This window comes from Mauremys reevesii, linkage group 12 (assembly GCF_016161935.1).
Source record: "Mauremys reevesii isolate NIE-2019 linkage group 12, ASM1616193v1, whole genome shotgun sequence".
In the NCBI taxonomy this organism is placed as follows: Eukaryota; Metazoa; Chordata; order Testudines; family Geoemydidae; genus Mauremys; species Mauremys reevesii.
Window position 1 is genome coordinate 9,371,501 of NC_052634.1, and position 22,155 is coordinate 9,393,655.

Consider the following 22,155-nt stretch of genomic DNA (forward strand, 5'->3'; position numbering starts at 1 on the left):
CTGTTTGGAACTGGGTTTTAGATTTACAAAAATCAGGGTATTCTGCAGCTCCTGATCCTAGTTGGGTCTCTGAATAACCATCACCTAAAAGTCTGGTTTGGGCCTGTCTAACTTTAAATGACAGAGCAATTTATGTGTACTCTGCAATTTATGCATAAAAAGCAGAGGAATTCCATATGCAGGAAGCATGCCTGACTCAGTGAGTGCTTTATTTAGGAGCAAACAGTGTGGCAGATTCAACTTAACTCTTGCAAGCTGTATAGCAGTCATTGCAGCAGGGGATATCACATTATCTGCTAAGAGCAAAGACTCCCATTTCCTGAAAAATGGCATTCAGCAGCATCTCACCCTCATGTGCCACTTCTACATATAGACAAATGTTTCCCCAATAATCTCAGATTCTAAGACTAATGTTTCTGAATGGGAAACCACAATCACCATGCTTAAATGTTTTACATTTAATAAAGCCAAACCCCCCACCTTGCTACTGTATCTGCAGCTGTTTATATACTGTTGCAGTGCAGTACTGTGTTTATAAGTGAAACTTAATTTACACAAGAATGGCTCTGCAATAATAGGTCACATCAGACTAACACTGAGTATTCAGCATGGAGAATAATTATCACAAGAAACACATTAAGGGCTATGGGAGAAAACCACTGGTTGCCTCTAGGTGGTGCAACTGTCCCACCTTGACTTTCAATTAGTTATAAAAAGCTCCACAAATTTCAAAGCTGCCTCATCATTTTCCCACTTGGGAATAATCAGTCCGTTTCATTCGCTTGCTTACCTAAACCAGACTCTCTCCTCCCTTCAGGGGTTCCGGCCTTTAACTCTCTTCCATTTGAGGACACTTTGCTAATTTCAGGGACTAGTGTCTCCCAGGGATGCTCTCCTGTGGTTGTTGGAGGACACTAGTTGATAGAGGTTATTTCCATGATAAGCAAACACTATTGTTTAAGTTAACAGAGCAAGGCTAATAGAGACAATTAGAACTCTGACAAACAGTTGCCAAATGAAACTAACATCACTTCTTGGAATTTGCAATTTATAGCAGGGAAACCCAAGTTAGCAGTGGTACAGCCTGAGGGCATGGCTATTCAGGGTTAGTGTGCGGCAAGCTAGGCCGTAAATCTACATCCCATTAGCTTGCCATGGGTTAAATGACTGTGTGAAACCTGCTACGATGTGCTAAATGTTCTGCAGCAGGTAAAAGCACACTATGGAACTTGTAGTATGCAGCAGGGTGTGCATGGCAAGCTAGTGCAGGTAGATTGCTGCCCACTAATTCTCTGCATGTTGACTGCTGTTGTACATTTTTTTGCAGCTCTAAGCTTCTGCTTCTCCATATCCTTGTCCTATTTTTGGAACAGCAGCCTACAGTCCTGGGCAGCATGGAGAGCAAGCATTTGAATGGTAAATAGCAAGCATTGGAGTGGAGCAGGATTATGATATTTTTAATTAAGCGACTGTTCAGTCTTTATCAAAAGGTTGAGCACAATGCTAAAATGACCTTGCTGATGGCCATGTGTTCAGGGTAATGTGACATACCCCTCAATGCTGCAGTGTCAAATTAGCATATTTTGCAAAGGAATATGGTGAGGGTAATAAATGATACTTGTATTTACAAGGCCACTGGATGAGAGTGGGGGCAAAACTTAGGAAGGAGCAGTGCCACCTGCACCCCAACCCCCTTTCCTCAGCATGCTTCAAAGGAGAATCCTTTAGCAAATGGAGTCATGAAGCCAAAGTCAAGGCTGTGCAATGTCCAAGGCAAGTGGAAGAGAATTTACACTTTCCCCTTATTTCCTCCTGGTGCTGCAGAGTTTTCCCAAACCTGGCTGGAGTGACTTGGTCCTTCCAACTTCAGAGTTCCTGCAAGGAACAGAAGCCCACCCCACCACACACACACTTTGTGATTAACGCTTCCTTAGTAGAGGTATGGTCTTGTATACCATGATACATGAGGTTACTTCTGCTCCTAGCACCTGAGAGGCTGCACAGACAGCTGCATTGTTAAAAATGCAACAGTGCATACAATCCAACAGAGATGGGGCTTTGAGTTCTCAACTTTGACTCTGAGCCCTATGTGTGAAAATAGAAAGGGCAGCATCTTTTGGAAATAGCAAGGGGGAACAACATTTACACACTTCTGAAATAGGAACAGGTTTGTTTGTTTTAACTGGGGAGGGATGGTCAGGGTAGCATATACCACACCCAATGAGCAACCAGAGCCAGACCTCAGTTCCCTGGTGACCTAGGGTGCATTAGAAGAATGCCTACAAAATGTGCAGGGCTGGACTATGGATAGTCCTTAAAGGAAAACTGGTTCAGCACTAGTATGGAACTCTGGATTAACTGGCTGAAACTTGGGGATTTCGTTACTGACAAATTTGCTTTCTTTCTGACTGAGAATCCAAACAGATGTACTAAAATTGCCCCAGCAAACTGTAGATTCCTGAAAATCTTGTTTCAGAAACACCAAAATACGGTGTTCCTGAAAGGAAATGCAAAATTGTCCAGAATTTCAAGGCTGCCACAAAGCAGGGAGCTTGCCACCCCCAAGGCCCAGCTTCAACTAGGTTTCAATGGAAAATGGCCAAGCAGCTCTACTGTGGAGAAACTGGGTTCAATTCCCTGCTTTACTATAGACTGTGTGACTTGAGCAAGTCTTTCTGCCTCAGTTTCCCCATCTGTAACATGGAGATAATAGCCCTGTCCTGCTTCACAGAGGTGCGTGTGAGGAGAAATATATTAAGTGTTCAGCTATTGTGGGGCACATCAGTGTCTGATAAATACATTCCTGGCAGAACAAGGCTACAGAACAGCCAGGTCTTTTGCTATTAAGATTTAAAAAATAATCTTAATGCTCCCACAATCTATACATGCTTTACTGCTTTAGGGCCATGGTGGAAGTGTCGGACCCAAAGCAAGCCTGGGATACATAGACCCCCTCCCCCATTTCTCCAAGCCTTTTGCCAGGACGACAACCACCCCATTTTCCTGCACCTCTCCCCAGTGGTTTTAGGGTGCCCCAGACCGCAAGGAGCAGAATCAGCCACATGTGCACAATGCTCTAGCCCAGGGGTTGGCAACCTTTCAGAAGCGGTGTGCCAGGTCTTCATTTATTCACTCTAATTTAAGGTTTCGCCTGCCAGTCATACATTTTAATGTTTTTAGAAGGTCTCTTTCTATAAGTCTATAATATATAACTAAACTATTGTTTTATGTAAAGTAAATAAGGCTTTAAAAATGTTTAAGAAGCTTCATTTAAAATTAAATTAAAATGCAGAGGCCCCAGGACCGGTGGCCAGGACCTGGGCAATGTGAGTGCCACTGAAAATCAGCTGGCATGCTGCAGGTTTCCTATCCCTGCTCTAGCCATACCCTTGTTTTGTATCGAGCTTGCATACCTTATTGCAGGTCATGGCCCAGCTACTCTTGGCTACTCCTCCACGGGCACAGCGCAGTTTTCCTTGTTTTCCGATGGAATGGCGAGGTAGTCAGTCCTACAGATCGAAGGAGAGCGCTCACCACAGGTAAAAAGAACCCTGGGCGGGTGCTAGCTGCAAGCATAAGCTGAGATGCTTCAAGGGTAAGACTGGTTGAGAGTTGCCATGCTTTGAATGTCCTGATTTTCAGAGGCACCGAGCATGTATAACTTGGCACCTCTGACATGTCAGCCCTTAACTGCCCTTGACTGAGTAAAATGCAGGGTGACTCTCGCTGCAGAGAACACCCCTCCCGAAAATGTTTTTCGTGTGCTCCTTCCTCAAGGGCAGGTGTGGAGTTTGACCCAGGATAAAGTCATAAGAATATTTTCTCCCCACTCCCACTGCACACAAAGGGCCTTGTTATCTGATGTACATATAAGGAGGGGAAAACAGCATGGAAATAGTGGAATAATCCTCAGCTGTGTCACACTGGAACAGTGTTTGCCTCAGTTTTTAAAAAACGTGTGATGCTTATGATCATGAGTTAGGCATATTGCAGGTAGGTTCTGGGAAAGTGTCTCCTACACCCTTCTGACAAGGTGCCTTCCAATACCCCAGTTATGGGCCACTGCACAGCTTGACCAGCATGCCGTCACTCTGAGTTATAACACTGTCCCTTGCTAACCTAGTGTATAGCCTCTCTCAGGAGAGACTCAAGCCTGCTACATTGCACAAGGATTCTGAGATGCAGCCACAGAAATGAATACAAGCTCAAAATGCTTTTAATGGTGGCCAGATCCCTTGGTGAAACCTCTGAACCGCACCCCCATTTTTTCTGCTGCAGGTGAGAAGCTCGCTCCAGAATGGAGGCCTGTAGGATTTTTACTTACGCATTTTCCTGTACTGTCTCCTCTGCTTTGGAGACCTTCCTGTAGCAATAGACCATTTCTATCAGCAGCCACAAGGTGAGGAAAACCAGGAGAATATACATCATAATTTCAGAGATGACAGATGTGAAGTCTTCTCCAGCTGTTGGGGAAAGAGAATTAAAATAAATCACTGATCTCTTAGAGGATGGTGCAGTACAAAATTGGTTCTCAAAGAACCAGCCCTCTCCTGTTTTCAGCCAGATAGAGTTACCTGGAAGAATGAGCAACAGAAGACACAGGACTGTTGGCTTAAGTACCTCTCTTATTGGAACTAAGGCCAGCAGGCTGAGTCTGCTGCAGAAAATGGGGGCAGGGTCTCAAGTAGCTTAGGAGGCTGTAGCTAAAGGAAGAATGGAGCCTGGCAATATAGCTGCATGTCACCTTGAACTGCAGCACCTGAGCAGCCATCTGCTGCTCCTCTCCCCAAACTACCTGCCAGAAGTGGAGGAAGAATCTCAACCTGGTCTGAGAGGGGCAGGGTTTGGCTACGGGGAGACTTCCATCAGCTGTTCCACCCTGCATGCTGGTGGAAATGAGATACATGTGCTCAAGCTTGCCACTATTTCCAATTATGTTCTCCTCAGAGCAGGCACATGCGTGACCCCCCCCCCCCGCCCAAATTTTAACCAATCTTATCCTGGATGCCGATTTGTTTTCATGGTGCTCTTTCTAACCCCTAATGCATTGCTAGATGTCCTGTGCAGCAATGAGGTGACTATCAGAAATGAATACAGAATCAAAATGCTTTTAATGGTGACCAAGAAATAGCAGGACTTGGAGGAGAGAAGGGAAAGAGATTCACAATCAGGACAGATATGGTGTAGAAATCTTGGCCACTGAAGCCAGCGACACCACTCGTACTGACTTAGTATGGCCAGCATTTCACTGATTGAGGGGGAAGGGAGAAATGCACGTGAAGAAAAGAGGAATGCACAGCTGGAGGCAGGAAAGAAAGAGGGAGATGGAGAGAGATCACACCCAATGGGGGGGAGGGAGAAAAAGAGAAGGGGTGGAGGGAAGCCATCACCAGTTCAACTGCACTGCTGCTGCTCTCTGTCAGAAGGGTGTACTGAGAGCCACTAGGGAGTAGTGTGTGCACTGAGCTGAAAAAACAGGAAGCCCATTGCACTTCCTGCTTGGTACAGCATGTTTCTCTGGTTGTTCCCCTGCCCAGGAGCTGCTGGATGAGCCCAGGACACATTTCTGAGCTCCCAAACTGGGACTACACCCAGCACAAGAGGTGCAGAGTTTCATCTCGGAGTCTGTCAGACTTGTAAGAAAGTGTGGCTAGGGAAACAGAAGTGTCTGCAAATGACCTATTCGCTGGCAGCTTCCCCACTCCTCACCAGGGATACTACTGAAAAGAGCATTGTCTGGTTAGCAATAGACTTGGCCCTTGGCAAGGCAGGTCACACCCAATGGTTCAAAGCATTTCCACCAGTCCTCCATACCCTCCTCTACCACAGTGAGATGGATCAATCTGGAGCTTGTGAAGAGTGGGCGATGAATCTCAAAGTCAAACTCCCGGGTGACGTTACAGGTGTAGATCCCCGAATCATTCAAGGTCACATTTAATACAGTGATGGACACATCCTGCATGTCTTTGCTCCCGTTCCACTGTAGCCGGCCACTGAAGCGGCTTGGAAATTCATGGTAGACTTTTCTGTATTCATAGATCTGTAGAGAAATGGGGGTGGGGAGAGAAGGAAGAGTCAGTCACCTATCCATTTCTGGATGCATCCTACTCCCCACCTTGGGATTCCCCTCTAGCTAGGGACAGTTCCCACCTATCAGGTGGTTTAGAGTTTCTCTTCCTGAAGCATTAGGTGTTAATACTTCTATAGTGCTCTTCATCTGGAGAGCTCAACACACTTTACAAAGAGGGCAAATAGAATTATTTCCATTAGAATTATTTCCATTATATACAGGTGGGGAAATTGAGGCACTGATAGGCAAAGTGACTCATTCAAGATCAAAGCAGGTCTGAGGCAGAAGCAGGAATGGAACCCTTATCTCTCAGGCTAGTACTTAAATCCATTGAATCATGCTACCATGTTAAATACAAAGTTACACACTGGAAATTGGGGGCCAAACAAAGGTATTGCAAGAGAAAACTGAAAGTGCGCTAACGATAAATATAATGACTTATTTACACAGGGTGACAAAGCTCCAAGCCTGTATTGGTGGGTCCCATGCTTCCAGGTGGATTCAGTGACCTCAGAAGCTCGCTAAGGCCCTCACTATGACCTCCCTTTCTCTGTACAGTGGCAAAGGTCAGTTTATTGAGCTACTTTCATCACAGGACAGTCTGGGAGGTGGGAAAGTGGAATACCCACAGTCTCTGTTGCTCCTTAGAGCTCAGTAGGCAAAGTTTGGCCTCCTCCCTGGAGGAAAGTCCACTTCCCTTCTCAAAGGGATCTCTGTAGAGCATGGGGGGAGGAGGGAACCACTCTCCACTCCAGGTTCTAGCCCTGGAACCCTAATGGTAGCAGCTGTTGGCATCTTTACCTTCACCACTGACACTGCTTTGATTCCCTAGGCCACTTCCTAGTGGTCTCCTTTTCCTAGCATCACACTTACTTCAGGATTCAGCAACACTTCCTCTCTTCCAGCTAGGCTTCTCTCGAGAACAGCTCCATAGGAGAGCTTTTAAGCAGTATGAGTGGGACCTTAATTGGTTCCAGCTGTCTCCATTAGCGTAACAGCCTTAACTGACCCTTTGCTAGTTAATAAAGGTCAGGTGCCAGCATTAGCCTAATGACCTTAACTGGTTAAATTGGTGTCAGGTGTCTTGATTGACCTGGAATAGCCTTTGTTTGGCTACCCAGGGAACAGCTCATTCTGAGGCTGATAGACCAACAGGACTATTCTCTGATATCTTTCTGGTCTGAGTCCATCACAACAGCCACGAGCATTGGAGTCCTGATTTTCACCCTGTGCTGAGCTGGGCCTTCCTTTCTGCACGCTCAGCTTTATGAGTGTAAGTTGTTCTGCATTGAGGTCATTTTGATGAATGGGTGTATCCATAGAGCAGGTCCTTGTGTGTCTAAATGTCCTAAATTGTGCCCAGGAATAATTGCAGATACAAAACTCTACCCACTACTATTTGCCCCCACAAATTGCAGGTGCAAGAAGGGAGGCAAGTGTTTAAAAATCAGATTCACCCCCCTCTACCGACAGGCATAGGGGCTGCCTATTGGAAGCTCAGATGAGAAGCACTGTACGGTGGTTTAGGAGGTTGGGGAGAGTATGTGGACCCTCTTGTCAGTCTCTCGTGGATAACAGTCCATGCCATTAAAACACCCCCTGAGTCACTCATTAGCATGCTCGCCAACCCTGAATCCCCTTCTCATCCTTCCAAGTGGTCCCTCCAGATCAGAGCTCAAAACAGTGGGAACGTATCTGGAACTCACCATTGCCACTAGCTTTGTTTTTTGGATGAAACAAAGACTTTGCACATGTGAAAATATGCAAGAACTGCATATATTCAGGCCTCCAAGTAATTAGGACTAAGAAACTTGTTGCTTCTTTTCCATCATATCCACATCCGTCTATTTTAACTCATTTAGAAGGACAGTTCCAACATCCTCCCAGACAGCATTCAAAGGAGCACATAGAGACAGTCTAACCGTGCTTCCTGAATCAGATGATGGAGTAACTTTCACAGGGATGTCACTGTGCCATCATCATTAAAATGGCAGGTGACAGAGCTATGTAGCGCTAAAGCCTGGCCTCAGGGAATTCAATGGCTATAATTCCATGAACTTCAATAGGATGAGATTTGACTTATAGAGAACAATCGTTGGGCATGAAGGTGAGATCTCGGGGTTAAATTCTGATGTGAGGAATTGGGACTCCTAAATTCTGTTCCTGGTTCTGACATGGCTTTCATATGCCTCCAAATTTATATCTAGACTGTTCAGCCAACTAACTGGCACATCATAATGGGTAACAAGATATGGCAGTCCATCCTCCAATCTTCTAATTGTGCACTCTCCACCCACGTTTGACTGTTTGCATCGGTACCCTGCAGTCACACCGTGAAGTTTGAGCGAAGCCAAATTACTGTATTTTAGCTGCTCCTCTGGTAGTCTCAGCCAGCAGCCTGTTAAGCCTAGTCTAGGATCTGGGTTCTGGGGGAAACACATCAGCTGCCTTCTCCTGTAAGTAGCATAAAGCAAAACAAAATTAGGCAAAATGCACAATGCAGGCTTGCACTCTGCCACTGACCAACCCTGTAACTTTGAGCAAGTCAGTTCACGTTTCAGTGCCCGTTTCCCCTTCAGCTGCCTTGTCTATTTAGGCTGTAAATTCTTTGGGAAAGGGCCCGTCTCTTACTATGTGTATGTACAGCACCTCAAACAATGGGGTCTTGAGCTTCATTGGGCCTTCTGAGTGCTGCTGCATGACAAATGATCAACTCAATTTATGCATCAGTGATATTAGGAGGAGACAGTTATGAGACAATGTTTGTAAAGTGCTTGACATGCATCCGACGAAGTGGGTATTCACCCATGAAAGCTCATGCTCCAATACGTCTGTTAGTCATTAAGGTGCCACAGGACTCTTTGCTGCTCTTGTAAAGTGCTTTGATATCTCTGGGGGAAAAGTGCCATATAAATGAAACCACTGTAGTGCAAGGGTGGGGTTAAATAACTGAAGGAGCATTGTCATCTTCAATATTGTCTGAGTGGCCTCTGGACATTTCTGTTTTCCTCAAATCAAACTTCAGATGTGACACACACATCACCCAAGTTACACTTGCTTTTCTTATTTTCCTTGTGTGACCCTCACCAAAACCGTACCACAAAACCGAAGTTAATGTTCTCCCAGGCCTTTTTACCTTGCTCCCCCAATACATTCCCTGGACATTTTCTCCATACTAAGGGGTATGGTAGCAATGAATTAGGTTAGCAAATATACATACCAGCTCATCTTCCCCCCCTTCAGTCTTGTAGAACCATTCCACCACGGTGCTTGCAGAAACCTCTTCTCTCTTCATGCAGGAGATACAGAGCAGCTTCATGTGAGTTCCTTGGACAGCCTCCGTCTCTGATGGGACTTCCACACAGACTGGAGAACAGGCACCAACTGAAGACCATGGGGGCAGAATAGCAGGAGATGGAGAGAAACACCGGGATAGAGATGGAGAAAAACAAATGATCTGTTATTCAGGTCTCTTATTATAGACACATAATAAACCTCAGTGGAAAACCATCTGATTTATTACTAATGCTCATGGACAATGGATAAAAGTCTAAACCGGCAAGTTTTACAAACTTTCCTTCTCCAAGCTGAACTATATAAGTATGAAATAATTAACATGTGATTGCTGTGGGCAAAATCATCTTGGCAGCAGCTGCTTTGCCACATTTTAAGTCCTTTTTTCGAGTAATTAATGCTACTTTAGAGAGGAAGCAACATAGTACATTCTCTCCCACCCACTAACACTCAGGCATGTAGAGAACTCTATTACAGCACTTACTGAACTCTGTATTAGAACAACCTCTGAATCCAGCCTCTAGGAGCTATTGTGCTCTAAGTGAAGCAGGATGAATGTTTCAGGCTGATGATGTGTCCAAACCTGACAATTAGAGTTCGCTAGGCTCAACTCTTCCAGTTTTGTGGTTTTGTAATTTTTATTTAAGCATAAGAGGCTTAGAGTCAGGCAGAATTGGCATCTGGGGTAAACTACAGATTTGGTGGGTATGCTAGCCAAAAAGGCTTTCAATTAGGTCAACATAAAAATTGGCAAATGTAAAATATTTCCCTCTGTAACAAGGCAGAATGCTCCTACTCATCAAATGCTGCTATGACATAATGTAAACCCATGCTGCCCTGGGATGGGCAATATCATCTCTAGTGTCCGCTTTGTACATGGCCACATATGTCTTCGCTCTATCAAGATGCTGACTGTTACCTTCATCCTCTTTCCTATACATGGGGTCTGGGCTTGCCTTTTGCAGCTGATCCACCTTAATTAAATATTATTTTGGCTGCTAAAAACCTGCACCACCCTCTGTAGTCCTGTGGTTAGGCTATTCACCTAGATTAGGAAAGCCCCGTACCCTCTGTAGGCTGATGGCCATGGTCTTTGCCTGGGGGGAGTTGTGGGCTTGAATCTCGCCTGCCATGGTCCAGCAGTTGGGCCACATGTGTGGGGTGTGGGTGCTGTGGGTTCAATTCCCCATGTCTGCTGATACTAAAAAGGGCTTGAGATGAGCCTTTAACACTGGTGGTTTTTGGGGGCTGCGTCCCTCTTACTAGTGGCAGCTGTTCTACTTTAATTAAATAGTATTTGGGCCTTACAGAGCTACAGTTTCCTCTGTAGGTTGATGGTGGTTCAACTGGGTGCATGGGATGGGGGCAGATGTGAATTCAAATCTCCCCAGGTAGATGTGTTGCTCATCTTTCTGTGGTAGCATTGGGGATGCTGTCCTTCTTGCCTTTCAAAGCTGTTTCACTTTAATTAAATGGTATTTGGGCCTCCTACTCTCCCAGTACCCTCTGTAGGTTGATAGTCATGCTATGTACCTGGGGTGCCAAAAATGGGGGTTTGAATCTCACCCGGTGTGTGTCCACTGACCTTCCTGTAATAGTAAGGGGGTTGGCTGTCTCCTTCTTGCCTCTTGAAGCTGTTCCGCTTTAGTTAAATGTGCTCTGGGCCAGCCCACCACCAACTCTCACTCTGTAGTCCAGTAGTTAGGATACTCACCTGGGTTGTGGGAAATTCTGGTTCAAATCCCCCAGCTGCCTGTTCAGCAGGGATTTGCACAGGGATGTCCTGTCTCCCAGGTGAAGGTCCTTTGCAGTGGGCCATCCTTGTCTGAACCCCCTCTCTTTCTCAAGAGGCCATTGTCTTTTTGGGACTGAGAGGGGATTTGGACAGGGATCGCTCACCAGTGACTCTCCCCAGGAGGTGGCAGCCCCCAGTACACACCCCTCAAAAGAGCAGGGGAGTGCCCTGGGGGCCTGCCTCAACCTGGGTGTGTATCTCATGGTGGACAAGAGAGAGAGGGGGTTTTACTGCTCAGCAGCAAAAGCCCCTTTAATTAAAAGAGCAAGAGGCCCTGTCACAGGCCTCTTGCTCAGCTAGGAGGGGTCTCCTCTCACCCACCAGAGGCCCTCCTGTCCCACACAGCAGGGTATTAAACCAGGGTCACCTACAATCCAAGCAAGCACCCTAACCCCTGTACCGTAGAGGGACTTGAGAGCTTCCCTTGCTCCGGTTAATATATAGTTAAAGTGGGACGCTTGAGCGGTAAGAGATTGAGACGCCCCTCCCATTTCAGGGGAGGGATTAGAACCAGCACCTTGTCATGTCTGGGGTAAGTGCCCAAGCCACAGGACTACAGAAGGAATCACACAGAGCCATTGGCCCAATTCTCATGTCATATTTACTGATTGTGGCCTACCTTCAACAGAAAGGACCGAGGGAGACCCCACAGCTCACTAGCCAGGCACTTAGGCCATTGGGTTGAGAGGTAGGCAATCACCCTTCAAATCCCGTCTCAGCCAGCATAAAGGGGACTCGAACTGGCATCTGCCACTTCCTAAACAAAGGCATCCAAACCACCAGACCACAGAGGGAGTCACGGTGTAGTAGTGGCCCAGTGACTGTTTAACTACCTATTGACATTGGCCCACCTTCAATAGGAAACACTGAGGGAGTCAGCCCATTAGACTACCTCCTAGCCCAGCACTTAGAGCATTGACCTACCAGGTAAGAGACCAAGGTTTGAATCCCATCTTGGGCAGCATAAAGGGGATTTGAACCCCAGCATCCCACAGGCCAGCCACAACCCCCAACCGCTAGACCACACAAGTTTGCTGGCCAGTGTTGCGACCCAATGAATATGTAATGAAAATGGAACAATTACAGCAGAAAAATTGGACAGAGATGCCACCACCAGGCCCCAATCAGAACCTCTCTTAGTCCAGCAGCTGCACGTTTACTTTGGAGACAGCTGTTCAGGTCCCTTCTCAGCAAGCTGAGACAGGAGTTGAACCCGCATCATCCACATGCTGGGTAAGGACCTAAGCCACTGGACTACCGAGGGATACATGGGGAGAGCTCTTTCCCAACTGCTCTTTAATGGATGTGGCCCAGCTTCAGGCTGCCACAAAGAGCAACCCAGCTCCTACTATCCCTTCCTGGGGCTCACACTTGCGACAATGCAGAGCCCTACTGAAATCCCGCCTCATCGGGCAGGGAGAAGGAAATTGAACCAGCGTCTTCCCCTCCCCGGTACCAAAGGATTCTTGCCAGCCACGGCCAGGAACCCCACAGGTGACTAAACCGTTTCTTTTGAGCTTGTTCGGTACCTGCGAATGCCCCACAAAACAGCTGAGGAGAGAGGGGGAAGGAGGCTGAGGCCTGTCATGTAACTTTCAGCCTAGTGCTTAGGGTCCTCCCCTGTGATTGTGGGAGGGGGCCCTGGTCTCATTTCAGCGTGGACGAGCCATGCCGAAGCGGGGAGGTGCCAGAGCTCTATAAAAGGTGTGAAGTGACTAAGGACGTGTTTAGTTACCCCTGCACGTAGCACACGAGGCAGGTGACCCGAGGACACGAATACCAAACATGAAACCAAACCAAAGGCCGCACGGCTTCCCACAACGCACGGTCGGCCCGTGGAGCTCATCGCCAGTTGACGGGGTGAAGGCCAAACTGTAAGCGGAGAGTGGAAACGAATGAGAGAGTTTGTGGAGAATAGCTCCACCAAAGCTATTAGCCAAGAGCGTCAGGGACGCAGCCCAGTGCTCCGGGCGTCCTGAGACCACAGGGCTGCCAGAGGGTGGGCGTAGCTCACCGGCTCATTGCCCTCTTCTGGTCATTGCCGTTAAAGCATCCGCCCCCGCGGGAAGAGCGGCGACCGGGCCGGAAGGCTCATTGGCTCGGCCCCAGTCTGGCCGTTCTTACGGGCGTCATTTCCCCCTGGCCTGCCGGGAAGGGATTTGAAAAGGCCTCACCTACCGCCCCGGGGAGTGCCCCAATCATGGGTCCCGGGCTGCTCAACGGTGCCTGTTGAAGCTGTTCTACTTGATTTAAATAGCACCGGGGTGGGGTGAGGTGAAACGCAAGGCTCCCTCTCTAATCCAGTGGTTGGGCTTCTCCTGGGGGCTGTGAGAGCTGCTGGTTCAAATCACCCTTTCCTCGAAAGGGGTGTGCGGGAAGAGAAACGTGCTGCAGCAGCCCAGGTCTGTGTCTGGTTCTACAGCTAGAGCGATGGAGGTGGTGCCCCTTGCATTAAAGAGCAACTGGGAAAGGTGTTTGCTGTCAACTTCTCCGTAGTCCAGTGGCTTGGGGCTTTACCCGGCATGTGGATGATGCAGGTTCAACTCCTTTCTCAGCTTGCTGAGAAGGGACTTGAAGAGCCGTTTCCTGCCTCCAAAGTGAACATGCAGTTGCTGAGCTAAGAGAGGCTCTCATTGAGGCCTGCTGGTGGCATCTATGTCCAATTTTTCTGCCGTAATTGTTCTATTCTTCATTACATATTCATTGGGTCGCAACTCTAGCAAGCAAGCTTGTGTGGTCTAGTGGTTTGGGGTTGTGGCTGCCCTGTGGGAAGCTGGGGTTCAAATCTCCTTTATGCTGCCTGTGATAGGATTCAAACCTTGGTCTCTTACCTGGCAAGTGAACGGCCTAAGTGCTGGGCTAGGCAGTATTCTGCCCCTGGGGCTCCCTTGCTCTTGTCTGTTGAAGCTGCTGCTCTTTCATTACATACTCATTGGGCCAAAGCACCCACAAGCAGCCCTGTGTGGTCTAGCGGTTGGGGTTGTGGCTGGCCTGTGGGTGGCTGGAGTTCAAATCCCCTTTATGCTGCCCGAGACGGGATTCAAACCTTGGTCTCTTACCTGGCAGGTCAATGCTCTAAGTGCTGGGCTAGGAGGTATTGCAATGGGCTGGCTCTCTCAGTGTATCCTATTGAAGGGGGGCCCATGTCATTAGGTAATTAAACAGTCACTGGGCAGCTCTTGCAGCATGAGTCTCTCTGTGGTCCAGTGGTTTGGCTCCCTGCCTTTAGAAGGGGGCCGGTGGGGGTTCCAATCCCCTTTATGCTGGCTGAGCCGGGATTTGAAGGGTGATTGCCTACCTCTTAACCCAACGGCCTAAGTGCCTGGCTAGGAGGTAGTGGGCTGCGGGGTCTCCCTCAGTCCTTTCTGTTGAAGGTAGGCCACATTCAGTAAATATGACATGAGAACTGGCCGAGTTGCTTTGTGTGATTCCTGCTGTAGTCCTGTGGCTTGGGCACTTATCCTGGAAGTGACAAGATGCCGGTTCAAATCCCTCCTCTGAAATGGGAGGGGAGTCTCAATCTCTTACCGCTCAAGCATTCCACTTTAACTATATATTAACCGGGGCAAGGTAAGCTCTTGTGTCCCTCTATGGTACGGGGGTTAGGGTGCTCGCTTGGATTGTGAGTCACCTGGGTTTAAAACCCGGCTCAGGAGAGCCTTTGATGAGTGAGAGGGAGACCTCTCTTAAGTGAGCAAGAGGCCAGTGGCAGAGCAGGAGAGCCTGGTAGAGAGAGGAAGACAAGCAGGGCAATAATAGGCCAGTAGGAGGACCTGGAGTAAGAGAAAGGAAGATGAGCAGGGCAATAATGTGGCAGGGCAGGAGGGCCTAGGGGGTGGGGCTAGAGAGAGGAAGCAGAGCAATAATAGGGCAGGAGAGCCTGGGGGGAGCAGGAGGAAGATGAGCAATAATAGGTGAGTGGCAGGGCAATAAGCGGGCAGGAGGGGGTGGGGAGAGAGGGAGACCTGCCCCAGGCAGAGCAAGAGGTGAGGCAGGGCAGGAGGGGGTAGAGAGGTGGGATAGAGTGAGAGGCAGGGCAGGAGGGGTGGGGAGAGAGAGAGGGAGACCCCCCCAGGCAAAGCATGAGGTGAGAGGCAGGGAAGCCTGGGGGGAGATGGCAGGGGCCAGAGGTTGGGGTGAGTGAGGAGGAGGAGAGAGGTGAGCACAGCAGAGGCCCTCCCCTATAGAGCTGAGTCAGCTCTATGGGGAGGGCCTCTTGCTGTGCTCACCTCTCTTCTCCTCCTCCTCACCCCAACCTCTGGCCCCTGCCATCTCCCAGGCTTCCCTGCCTCTCACCTCTTGCTTTGCCTGGGGGTCTCTCTCTCTCTCCCCCCACCCCCTCCTGCCCTGCCTCTCACTCTATCCCACCTCTCTCTACCCCCTCCTGCCCTGCCTCACCTCTTGCTCTGCCTGGGGCAGGTCTCCCTCTCTCCCCACCCCTTCCTGCCCTGCCACTCACCTATTATTGCTCATCTTCCTCCTGCTCCCCCCAGGCTCTCCTGCCCTATTATTGCTCTGCTTCCTCTCTCTAGCCCCACCCCCTAGGCCTTCCTGCCCTGCCACATTATTGCCCTGCTCATCTTCCTCTCTCTACCTGGTCCTCCTGCTCTGCTACTCGCCTCTTGCTCACTTAAGAGAGGTCTCCCTCTCACTCATCAAAGGCTCTCCTGAGCCGGGTTTTAAACCTGGGTGACTCACAATCCAAGCGAGCACCCTAACCCCCGTACCATAGAGGGACACAAGAGCTTACCTTGCCCCGGTTAATATATAGTTAAAGTGGAACGCTGGAGCAGTAAGAGATTGAGACACACACCCCATCTCAACCTACTCTGAAGGGATCTGAACCGGGGTTAGCCCCCACTGCAAGTGTGCACCCTAACCCCTGTACCATAGAGGGACACAAGAGCTTGCCTTGCCCCGGTTAATATATAGTTAAAGTGGAACGCTGGAGCAGTAAGAGATTGAGACACCCGCCCCCTCTCAACCTACTCGGAAGGGATCTGAACCGGGGTTAGCCCCCACTGTAAGTGTGCACCCTAACCCCTGCACCATAGAGGGACACAAGAGCTTGCCTTGCCCCGGTTAATATATAGTTAAAGTGAAATGCTTGCAAGGCAAGAGACCATCCCTTCTCAACAAACAGAAAGGGGGAGGGGTCTTGAACCAGCCACTCACCGGTTTGCAAGCAAGGAGCCAAACCACGGGACTACCGAGGGAGCCACAGGGAGGTTGGGGCCCAATTCTCATGTACTATTTACTGCCAGTGGCCCATCTTCAGCAGAAAAGAGGGGGAGCCCCCACATCCCAGCCTGGCACTTAGGCCGTTCAGTTGAGAGCTAAGTGCTCAACTCCCTTCTCTTCAAGAAGAAAGGGGATGGAAACTACCAACCTGCCGGCTGCTGGGCACGGGCTCTAACCACTGCACTAACCCAACCGGCCGGCTGGGGCTCTGGCCCAATGACTATGTCACCAAAGTGACCCTCCTTCAACAGAAAAGACAGAGAGAGTCCCCACATGGGAAAGCCGCCTAGCCCGGTACTCAGGCCATTCAGCGGAGAGGCAGGAGATCAAGGTTCACATCCCATCTAAGCAAGAAGGAAGGGGTTTTGAACCCCAACCGCCCACATGCTGGGCACGCAGCACAAGCCCCTGTCTACAGCGCGCTGCTGAGTGTCTGGTTGGCCCCGTGACTATGTAATGCAAGTAAATGGACCGGCTTCAGCAGAAAAAAAGACACAGTCAAGGGGCCCAAGCACCCCAGGAGAACACCTCTGAGTCCAGCAGCTGGCACTTTGCTGCAGAACAGCCCATTCGAGTGCTTCCTCAGCAAGCTGGGGGAGAAGTTGAACTAGCGTCAGCCACACGCCGGGTAAGTACCTGCGCCACTGGACTACAGAGAGGTGCAGGTAGCAAGTCTGCCCAGTTACTACTGAAGGAAAGTGGCACAGCCTCCACGCGCCACAACCGGCAAGCCTCCTCAGGCTCTCCTTTCCTTTGGTGCCGGGGCTCGCGCTCGAGAGACTGCAGGGCCCTCTTCGACTCCCTGCTCGTCAGGCGGGGAGAAGGAAATTGACCCAGCGTCTTCCCCTCCCAACCTCTGCTTGCCGGCCACGGCCCAGAATCCCTCAGGTCACTTCGGTGCCTAACCCACTTAGCGCGAGCTGGTTAGGGACCTGCCCAACGCCCCGCAAGACAGCCCAGGGGGAAGGCGGCAGAGGCCTCCCGTGTCACTTTTAACCTAGTGCTTAGGGGCCTTGCCTGGGATGGGGGTTGGGGGCTGCTTCGGGTTCAGCTGGGAAAAGAGATAGTTAAGGCTGGATCTGATAGAGGTCTAGACAATCATGACATGGGTGTAGAACATGACTTTGGACGTGTTATTCACCCCTTCACGCAATGCAAGAACCAAGGGTCACCCGCTGGAATTAGTAGGCGGCAGGTTTAACCCAAACGAAAGGCAGTACTTCTTCATGCAATGCACAGTCAGCCTGTGGAAGTGGTTGCCAGTTGACGTGTAGGCAAAAACTATAAGTGGGTTCAAAAATGAAATAGAAAGTTCATGGCTAATGGGCCCATCAATGGCTATTAGCCAAGACAGTCAGAGATGCAGCCCCATGCTCTGGGAATCCTTAAGCTCTTGCCAGATGCTGGGAGTGACCAACAGTGGATGGATCGCTTGATAATTGCCCTCTTTTATTGATTGCCTTGGAAGCATCTGGCATTGGCCAGTGTCGGAAGACAGGTTACCAGGCTAGATGGATTATTGGGCTGACCCAGTATGGCCGTTCTTATGTTCTTAATTTCCCCCTCTGCCCGATGAGGAGAAGGGATTTGAAAAGGGCTCACCTACCACCTGGATGAGTGCCCTAATCATTGGGTCCTGGTCTACAGTGTTGGGAGCAGCCTCAGTTTTGCCATTCCACTTTAATTAAATATTATTTCAGCCAGATAATGGGCAAGGTTCCTTCTCTAGGCCAGCTTCTTAGGTGGGCTGTGAAGAGCTATTTGTTCTAATCCCCTTTCATAGAGTCATAGGGTTGGAAATGACGGCAAGGGTCAAACCTTTCTGCCCGTTGAGAAGGGGGGGTTGAAGAGTGGTCTCTTGCAGCCCATATGTGTGCCCCGATGATATAGAAGTAGGTTCATTAAGCCAGGATTTCAATACTGTGTTGCTCTGGGGTAAATATTGGGACTAGCATGACTAGGTCCCTCTGACAATTTCCCATTCACACTGTTGACAGCACCACTGGAATAAGCACTCATGGGGAAAACGCAAAGAACATGTTGGACATTTCTTGGCACCAGTGAGACATTTCCAAAAAATACAAATAAATCAAATAAAAATAGCCACATTTGTAAAAGCAGCAACAACCCTCTAGATTTCATAAGTAAACTGAAATAATTGCAATACAAATTCTCTTTGATTTACATGAACCAGGGGTCACCCGCTGAAATCAGTAGGCAACAGCTTTAAAACATCAATCCATATGGTCTGCTTTACTTGTATATGCTTTCAGCCCCTTAGGAACAACTGAATGTTAAATCAACATATATAATATTTTAAAACAAGAGTAAAGAAGAAGAAGTAAAGCACACACAATCATTATAGAAAAACACAGCTTCTGTGATAAGGCCACTTAATAATATCCTAATTGATGCAATTAACTTAATATCAATGCCATTTCCTTCGCTCTGTCAACCAAACTAAAAGCCACTATTGAGGCTGGATTTTATTCGAGCGCGTCTTAGAGGAGGCTCTCTGGGAGAAGAACGTCTTTAGAGAAACATGCCACAGCAGCCAAGCTCAGAGTTGCTTGGAGGAACCCAATCCAACCCCACAAAGAATGGAGGCACCTACCCCATATAACCAACAGGACTGAAGAGAGACAGAAACCCGTTGCGAGAGCAGCCATGATTCCTAGTGGAGATGGTTCTCAGACTGGATAAAGGCTCTTTCCAAAAAGGATCCTTCTCCCCACACCACGCCGTGCCCAGGTGCAACAGGGTATCAGGCTGCTAGCTGATCCGTGCTTGTCTGCTGTGATCGGTCAGCGGGGATCAAGCTAGGGACACGGGGGAGGGAGGTGTGGAAGCAGGGAGCTCAGTCAGTGTGACTTTAAGATGCCATTTTCTTGTGGGGAGAAATCCATGCAAGAAGCTGGCTTGAACCCCAAAGGGGCTGGCGTCAGCACCACGGACAGGTCTCCCGGGAGCCGGATCACCACCCCCCAGCCCCCCACCGAGCGAAATCCTGGACAGCTCCACTCAGGAGGCGCTGGGCAGCCTGCTCCCTGCCGGGGTCGGCTGCAACCCTTCCTCCTCCTCCTCCCGGCCAGCGGGTGTTGCTAAGAGCAGCGCACCATGGAGATGGAGGCTCCGCGCACGGCACCCGCTGCTGAGTGCCAGAGGGACCGGCTTGGCGCACGCAATACAACAGCCAGGGCCGGGGGAAGGCAGCTCCCCCAAATCAGACCCGCCCGGACCGCCCCAGAGCCCGGATCCGGCACGGTCTGGAGCAGCGGCGGCTGGGAGGGGCGCGCCCCTGGCCTGGGATCAGCCGGCTGGAGGCGCGTTTCTCTCCGCCCCTCCCGCGGGCCAGGTGCATCCTAGCGCCCTGGGGCCGGGCAGCCTCCCTGCTACACACGCTTCCCCGGCAGCATCAGCAGCGAGCCCAGCCTTCCCGAGGGACGGTCGCCCGAGCCAAGCATGCGCAGACACCTCCCTTCCTCTCCCAGCCAGAGACAGACCCACCACCCCACTCATCAGACAGCAGCCTCCGCTGCTGCCTCCCCTGCCCTGCTCCCCCCCCCGCGCCCCAGCATCCTTCTAGGCAATCAGAGCCTCCCTCCAGGCTAATGATCATGCCAGAGCTTTCTAGCTAATAGCCAGGACTCACTCCCCCTCCTCGCCTTTAGTTCCATCATCGCAGAGCAATAACAGCGCAATCCTCTTTCTGGAACAAGCCATGCACTCAGCGAGAGCATGTGCTGCTCGCTCGGAAAGGAATCGTGACGGGAGGGGTGGGGGGTGTCGTGCGCTCCTGTCTGATTTCTGGGCATCGCTAACTGCAAGCCAACGGACCGGCAAGAATTCGGCGCTGGCATGTCACACCACGTGCCATTAGTTTAATCTGCTCGGATGTTCCCCCTGCCTGGGGCTTTTCACCGAGCGCTCTAGAGTCAGCCGAGAGATCACTAGCTTTGCATTTATTCTTCACCATCTGCACTTACATGGCAGCTTTGCAAGGAGAGCTGGCGATGGTAGCATCCCCCGTCCCAGCCCCAAAATAAAGCTGGGGGAGGAGGCATGAGATATTTATCCACTGGCAGGACACAGGACGTCCTCGCCTCGTGAGGAGCTTATTTCTAACATTTGGAAGGCTCTGAAGGTCATTAATGTAACAGTAGGAAATACTGGGAAATCCTCTCTTCTCACGTATCAGCCTGTTCCCCAGCAGTTAATGCCAACAGCAGGCTGGGCTCTCTGCTCTTGGAGGGCAGCCACAACACCCACCATGTATTCCTCCAGTGCTGAAGGGCACTCAAGGTCACAGCTGAGCAGATCTGGGGAAAGTGGATGCTCATTAAATGCTCCCTTTCTTTCTTTCTTCCTTCCTTCCTTCCTTTCTTTCTTTCTTTTTGGTTTCCCCGTTATTTCTTCTTGGAAGAGGCAGGATAGGGAGCAGCTGCTCCTGTGACAGCAGGATGAGACACATGGTCCTTTTAATTAATCCTACTGCACCCAGAATCATAGGTGTAGTTTGACTTCTGTATAGGGTGGGGGAGGAAGGCAGCTCCAGTAAGGCCAACAAGGCCACACCCCTGTTGTGCTAGACAATATCCCAAAATATAGAAAGTGCTTGTAATCTAACCATGGACGGTGGGTCACATGATGCCTTGTGCTCAAGTAGTGAGGGATAAGAAGTCGTCGTGTTGTTCTCAGATAACAGGTTCCTTCTAACCCACCCCCACACCCAAAGGATGCCCTTCTCCAGTTTAATGACACTTGCAGACTGAACAAGGCTCAGTGGGAGGATAATTCCTAGCCAGTAAGACCTGCGGCACAAGGTAAGATATAGTCCATCACACTGAGCATTAAGCCACCGGCTCGGCTCCCTCAGTGCCCAGGGACACAGTGCTGCAGACACAATAACTAAAGGCATATCTACATCAGAAATTTCCTGGAATAGCTATTCCAGTTTAACTCTCCATGTGAATGCTCTTCTTCTGGAATAATGATGCCTTTTTCAAGGCAGGCTAAACTAACCCAGAAAAACCAAAATAAAAGCATTCACATGGAGAGTTAATCTGGAGTTAATCAACTCTACTTTAATCAAGAATAATTTCCGCATGTAGATGAGCCCCAAATCAAGGACACAGGACCTAGACCAGGGGTTCTCAAACTGGGGGTGGGGACTGCTCAGGGGGTCACGAGGTTATTACATGGGGAGGGGTCACAAGCTGTCAACCTCCATCCCAAACCCTGCTTTGCATCCAGCATTTATAATAGTGTTAAATATATTTAAAAGTGTTTTTAATTTATAAGGGGGGGTCACACTCAGAAGCTTGCTATGTAAAAGGGGTCACCAGTACAAAAGTTTGAGAGCCACTGTCCTAGAGATATATAGGATTTGTCCCCAGTTCACCTGCTACAGTCTAAATTATGCTTAGTGGAAGGATGCTGCTTTGTAGGGCTTTTTATAGACATTCAGAAGCTATTGAATAATGTTCCTGGCTGTCTCATCTGACAGCCATGTGTTTGAAAAAGTGCAGTGGAATTAACATCTGTTCTCAGCAAGCCAGGTGCGCTGCTGGAAAAAACAAGTCCCTGCAAAACACAGGACGCTTGGAATAGCCAAGCAGTATTTCATGTGCGATAGCTGCTCCAATTGCAGCCGCCTTACAGAAGCCTGACAGTGAAAGAAAGGAGGCCTGTCTGAGAACATGTGCTTAAGAGGAAGCTGAAGATCAATAGCAGCTGCTAATTGGCTGTGCACTTT

General features: G+C 49.4%; 1 protein-coding gene across 2 annotated transcripts; it reads right to left on the bottom strand.

Moving 5' to 3' along the window:
• Nucleotides 1-177: 177 nt before the first annotated feature.
• Nucleotides 178-20,427, bottom strand: SCN3B (sodium voltage-gated channel beta subunit 3). 2 transcript variants are annotated; one of them, XM_039496109.1, is made up of 6 exons: nucleotides 20,387-20,427; nucleotides 9,291-9,454; nucleotides 5,815-6,040; nucleotides 4,325-4,463; nucleotides 3,414-3,509; nucleotides 178-1,875 (listed from the first exon to the last, which is right to left on the bottom strand). In XM_039496109.1, exons 1-5 carry the CDS (start codon nucleotides 20,421-20,423, stop codon nucleotides 3,446-3,448), a joined length of 630 nt encoding a protein of 209 aa, XP_039352043.1. In that variant the 5' UTR covers nucleotides 20,424-20,427; the 3' UTR covers nucleotides 178-1,875; nucleotides 3,414-3,445. The 2 variants fall into 2 exon arrangements, with proteins under 2 accessions (XP_039352043.1, XP_039352042.1); XM_039496108.1 differs by lacking the exon at nucleotides 20,387-20,427 and adding an exon at nucleotides 19,015-19,328.
• Between the last annotated feature and the right edge of the window lie 1,728 nt (nucleotides 20,428-22,155).

Bases quoted from the DNA above. Each gene is read 5' to 3' on its own strand.
- SCN3B (XM_039496108.1), bottom strand. From the start codon at position 19,069: ATGGCTGCTCTCGCAACGGGTTTCTGTCTCTCTTCAGTCCTGTTGGTT. The intron at 9,455-19,014 runs GTAGGTGCCTCC...CATGGTCTTCAG, and splicing joins AGTCCTGTTGGTTATATGGG to TTGGTGCCTGTTCTCCAGTC. The intron at 4,464-5,814 runs GTATGGAGGACT...TTTCCCCAACAG, and splicing joins TCTCACTGTGGTAGAGGAGG to CTGGAGAAGACTTCACATCT.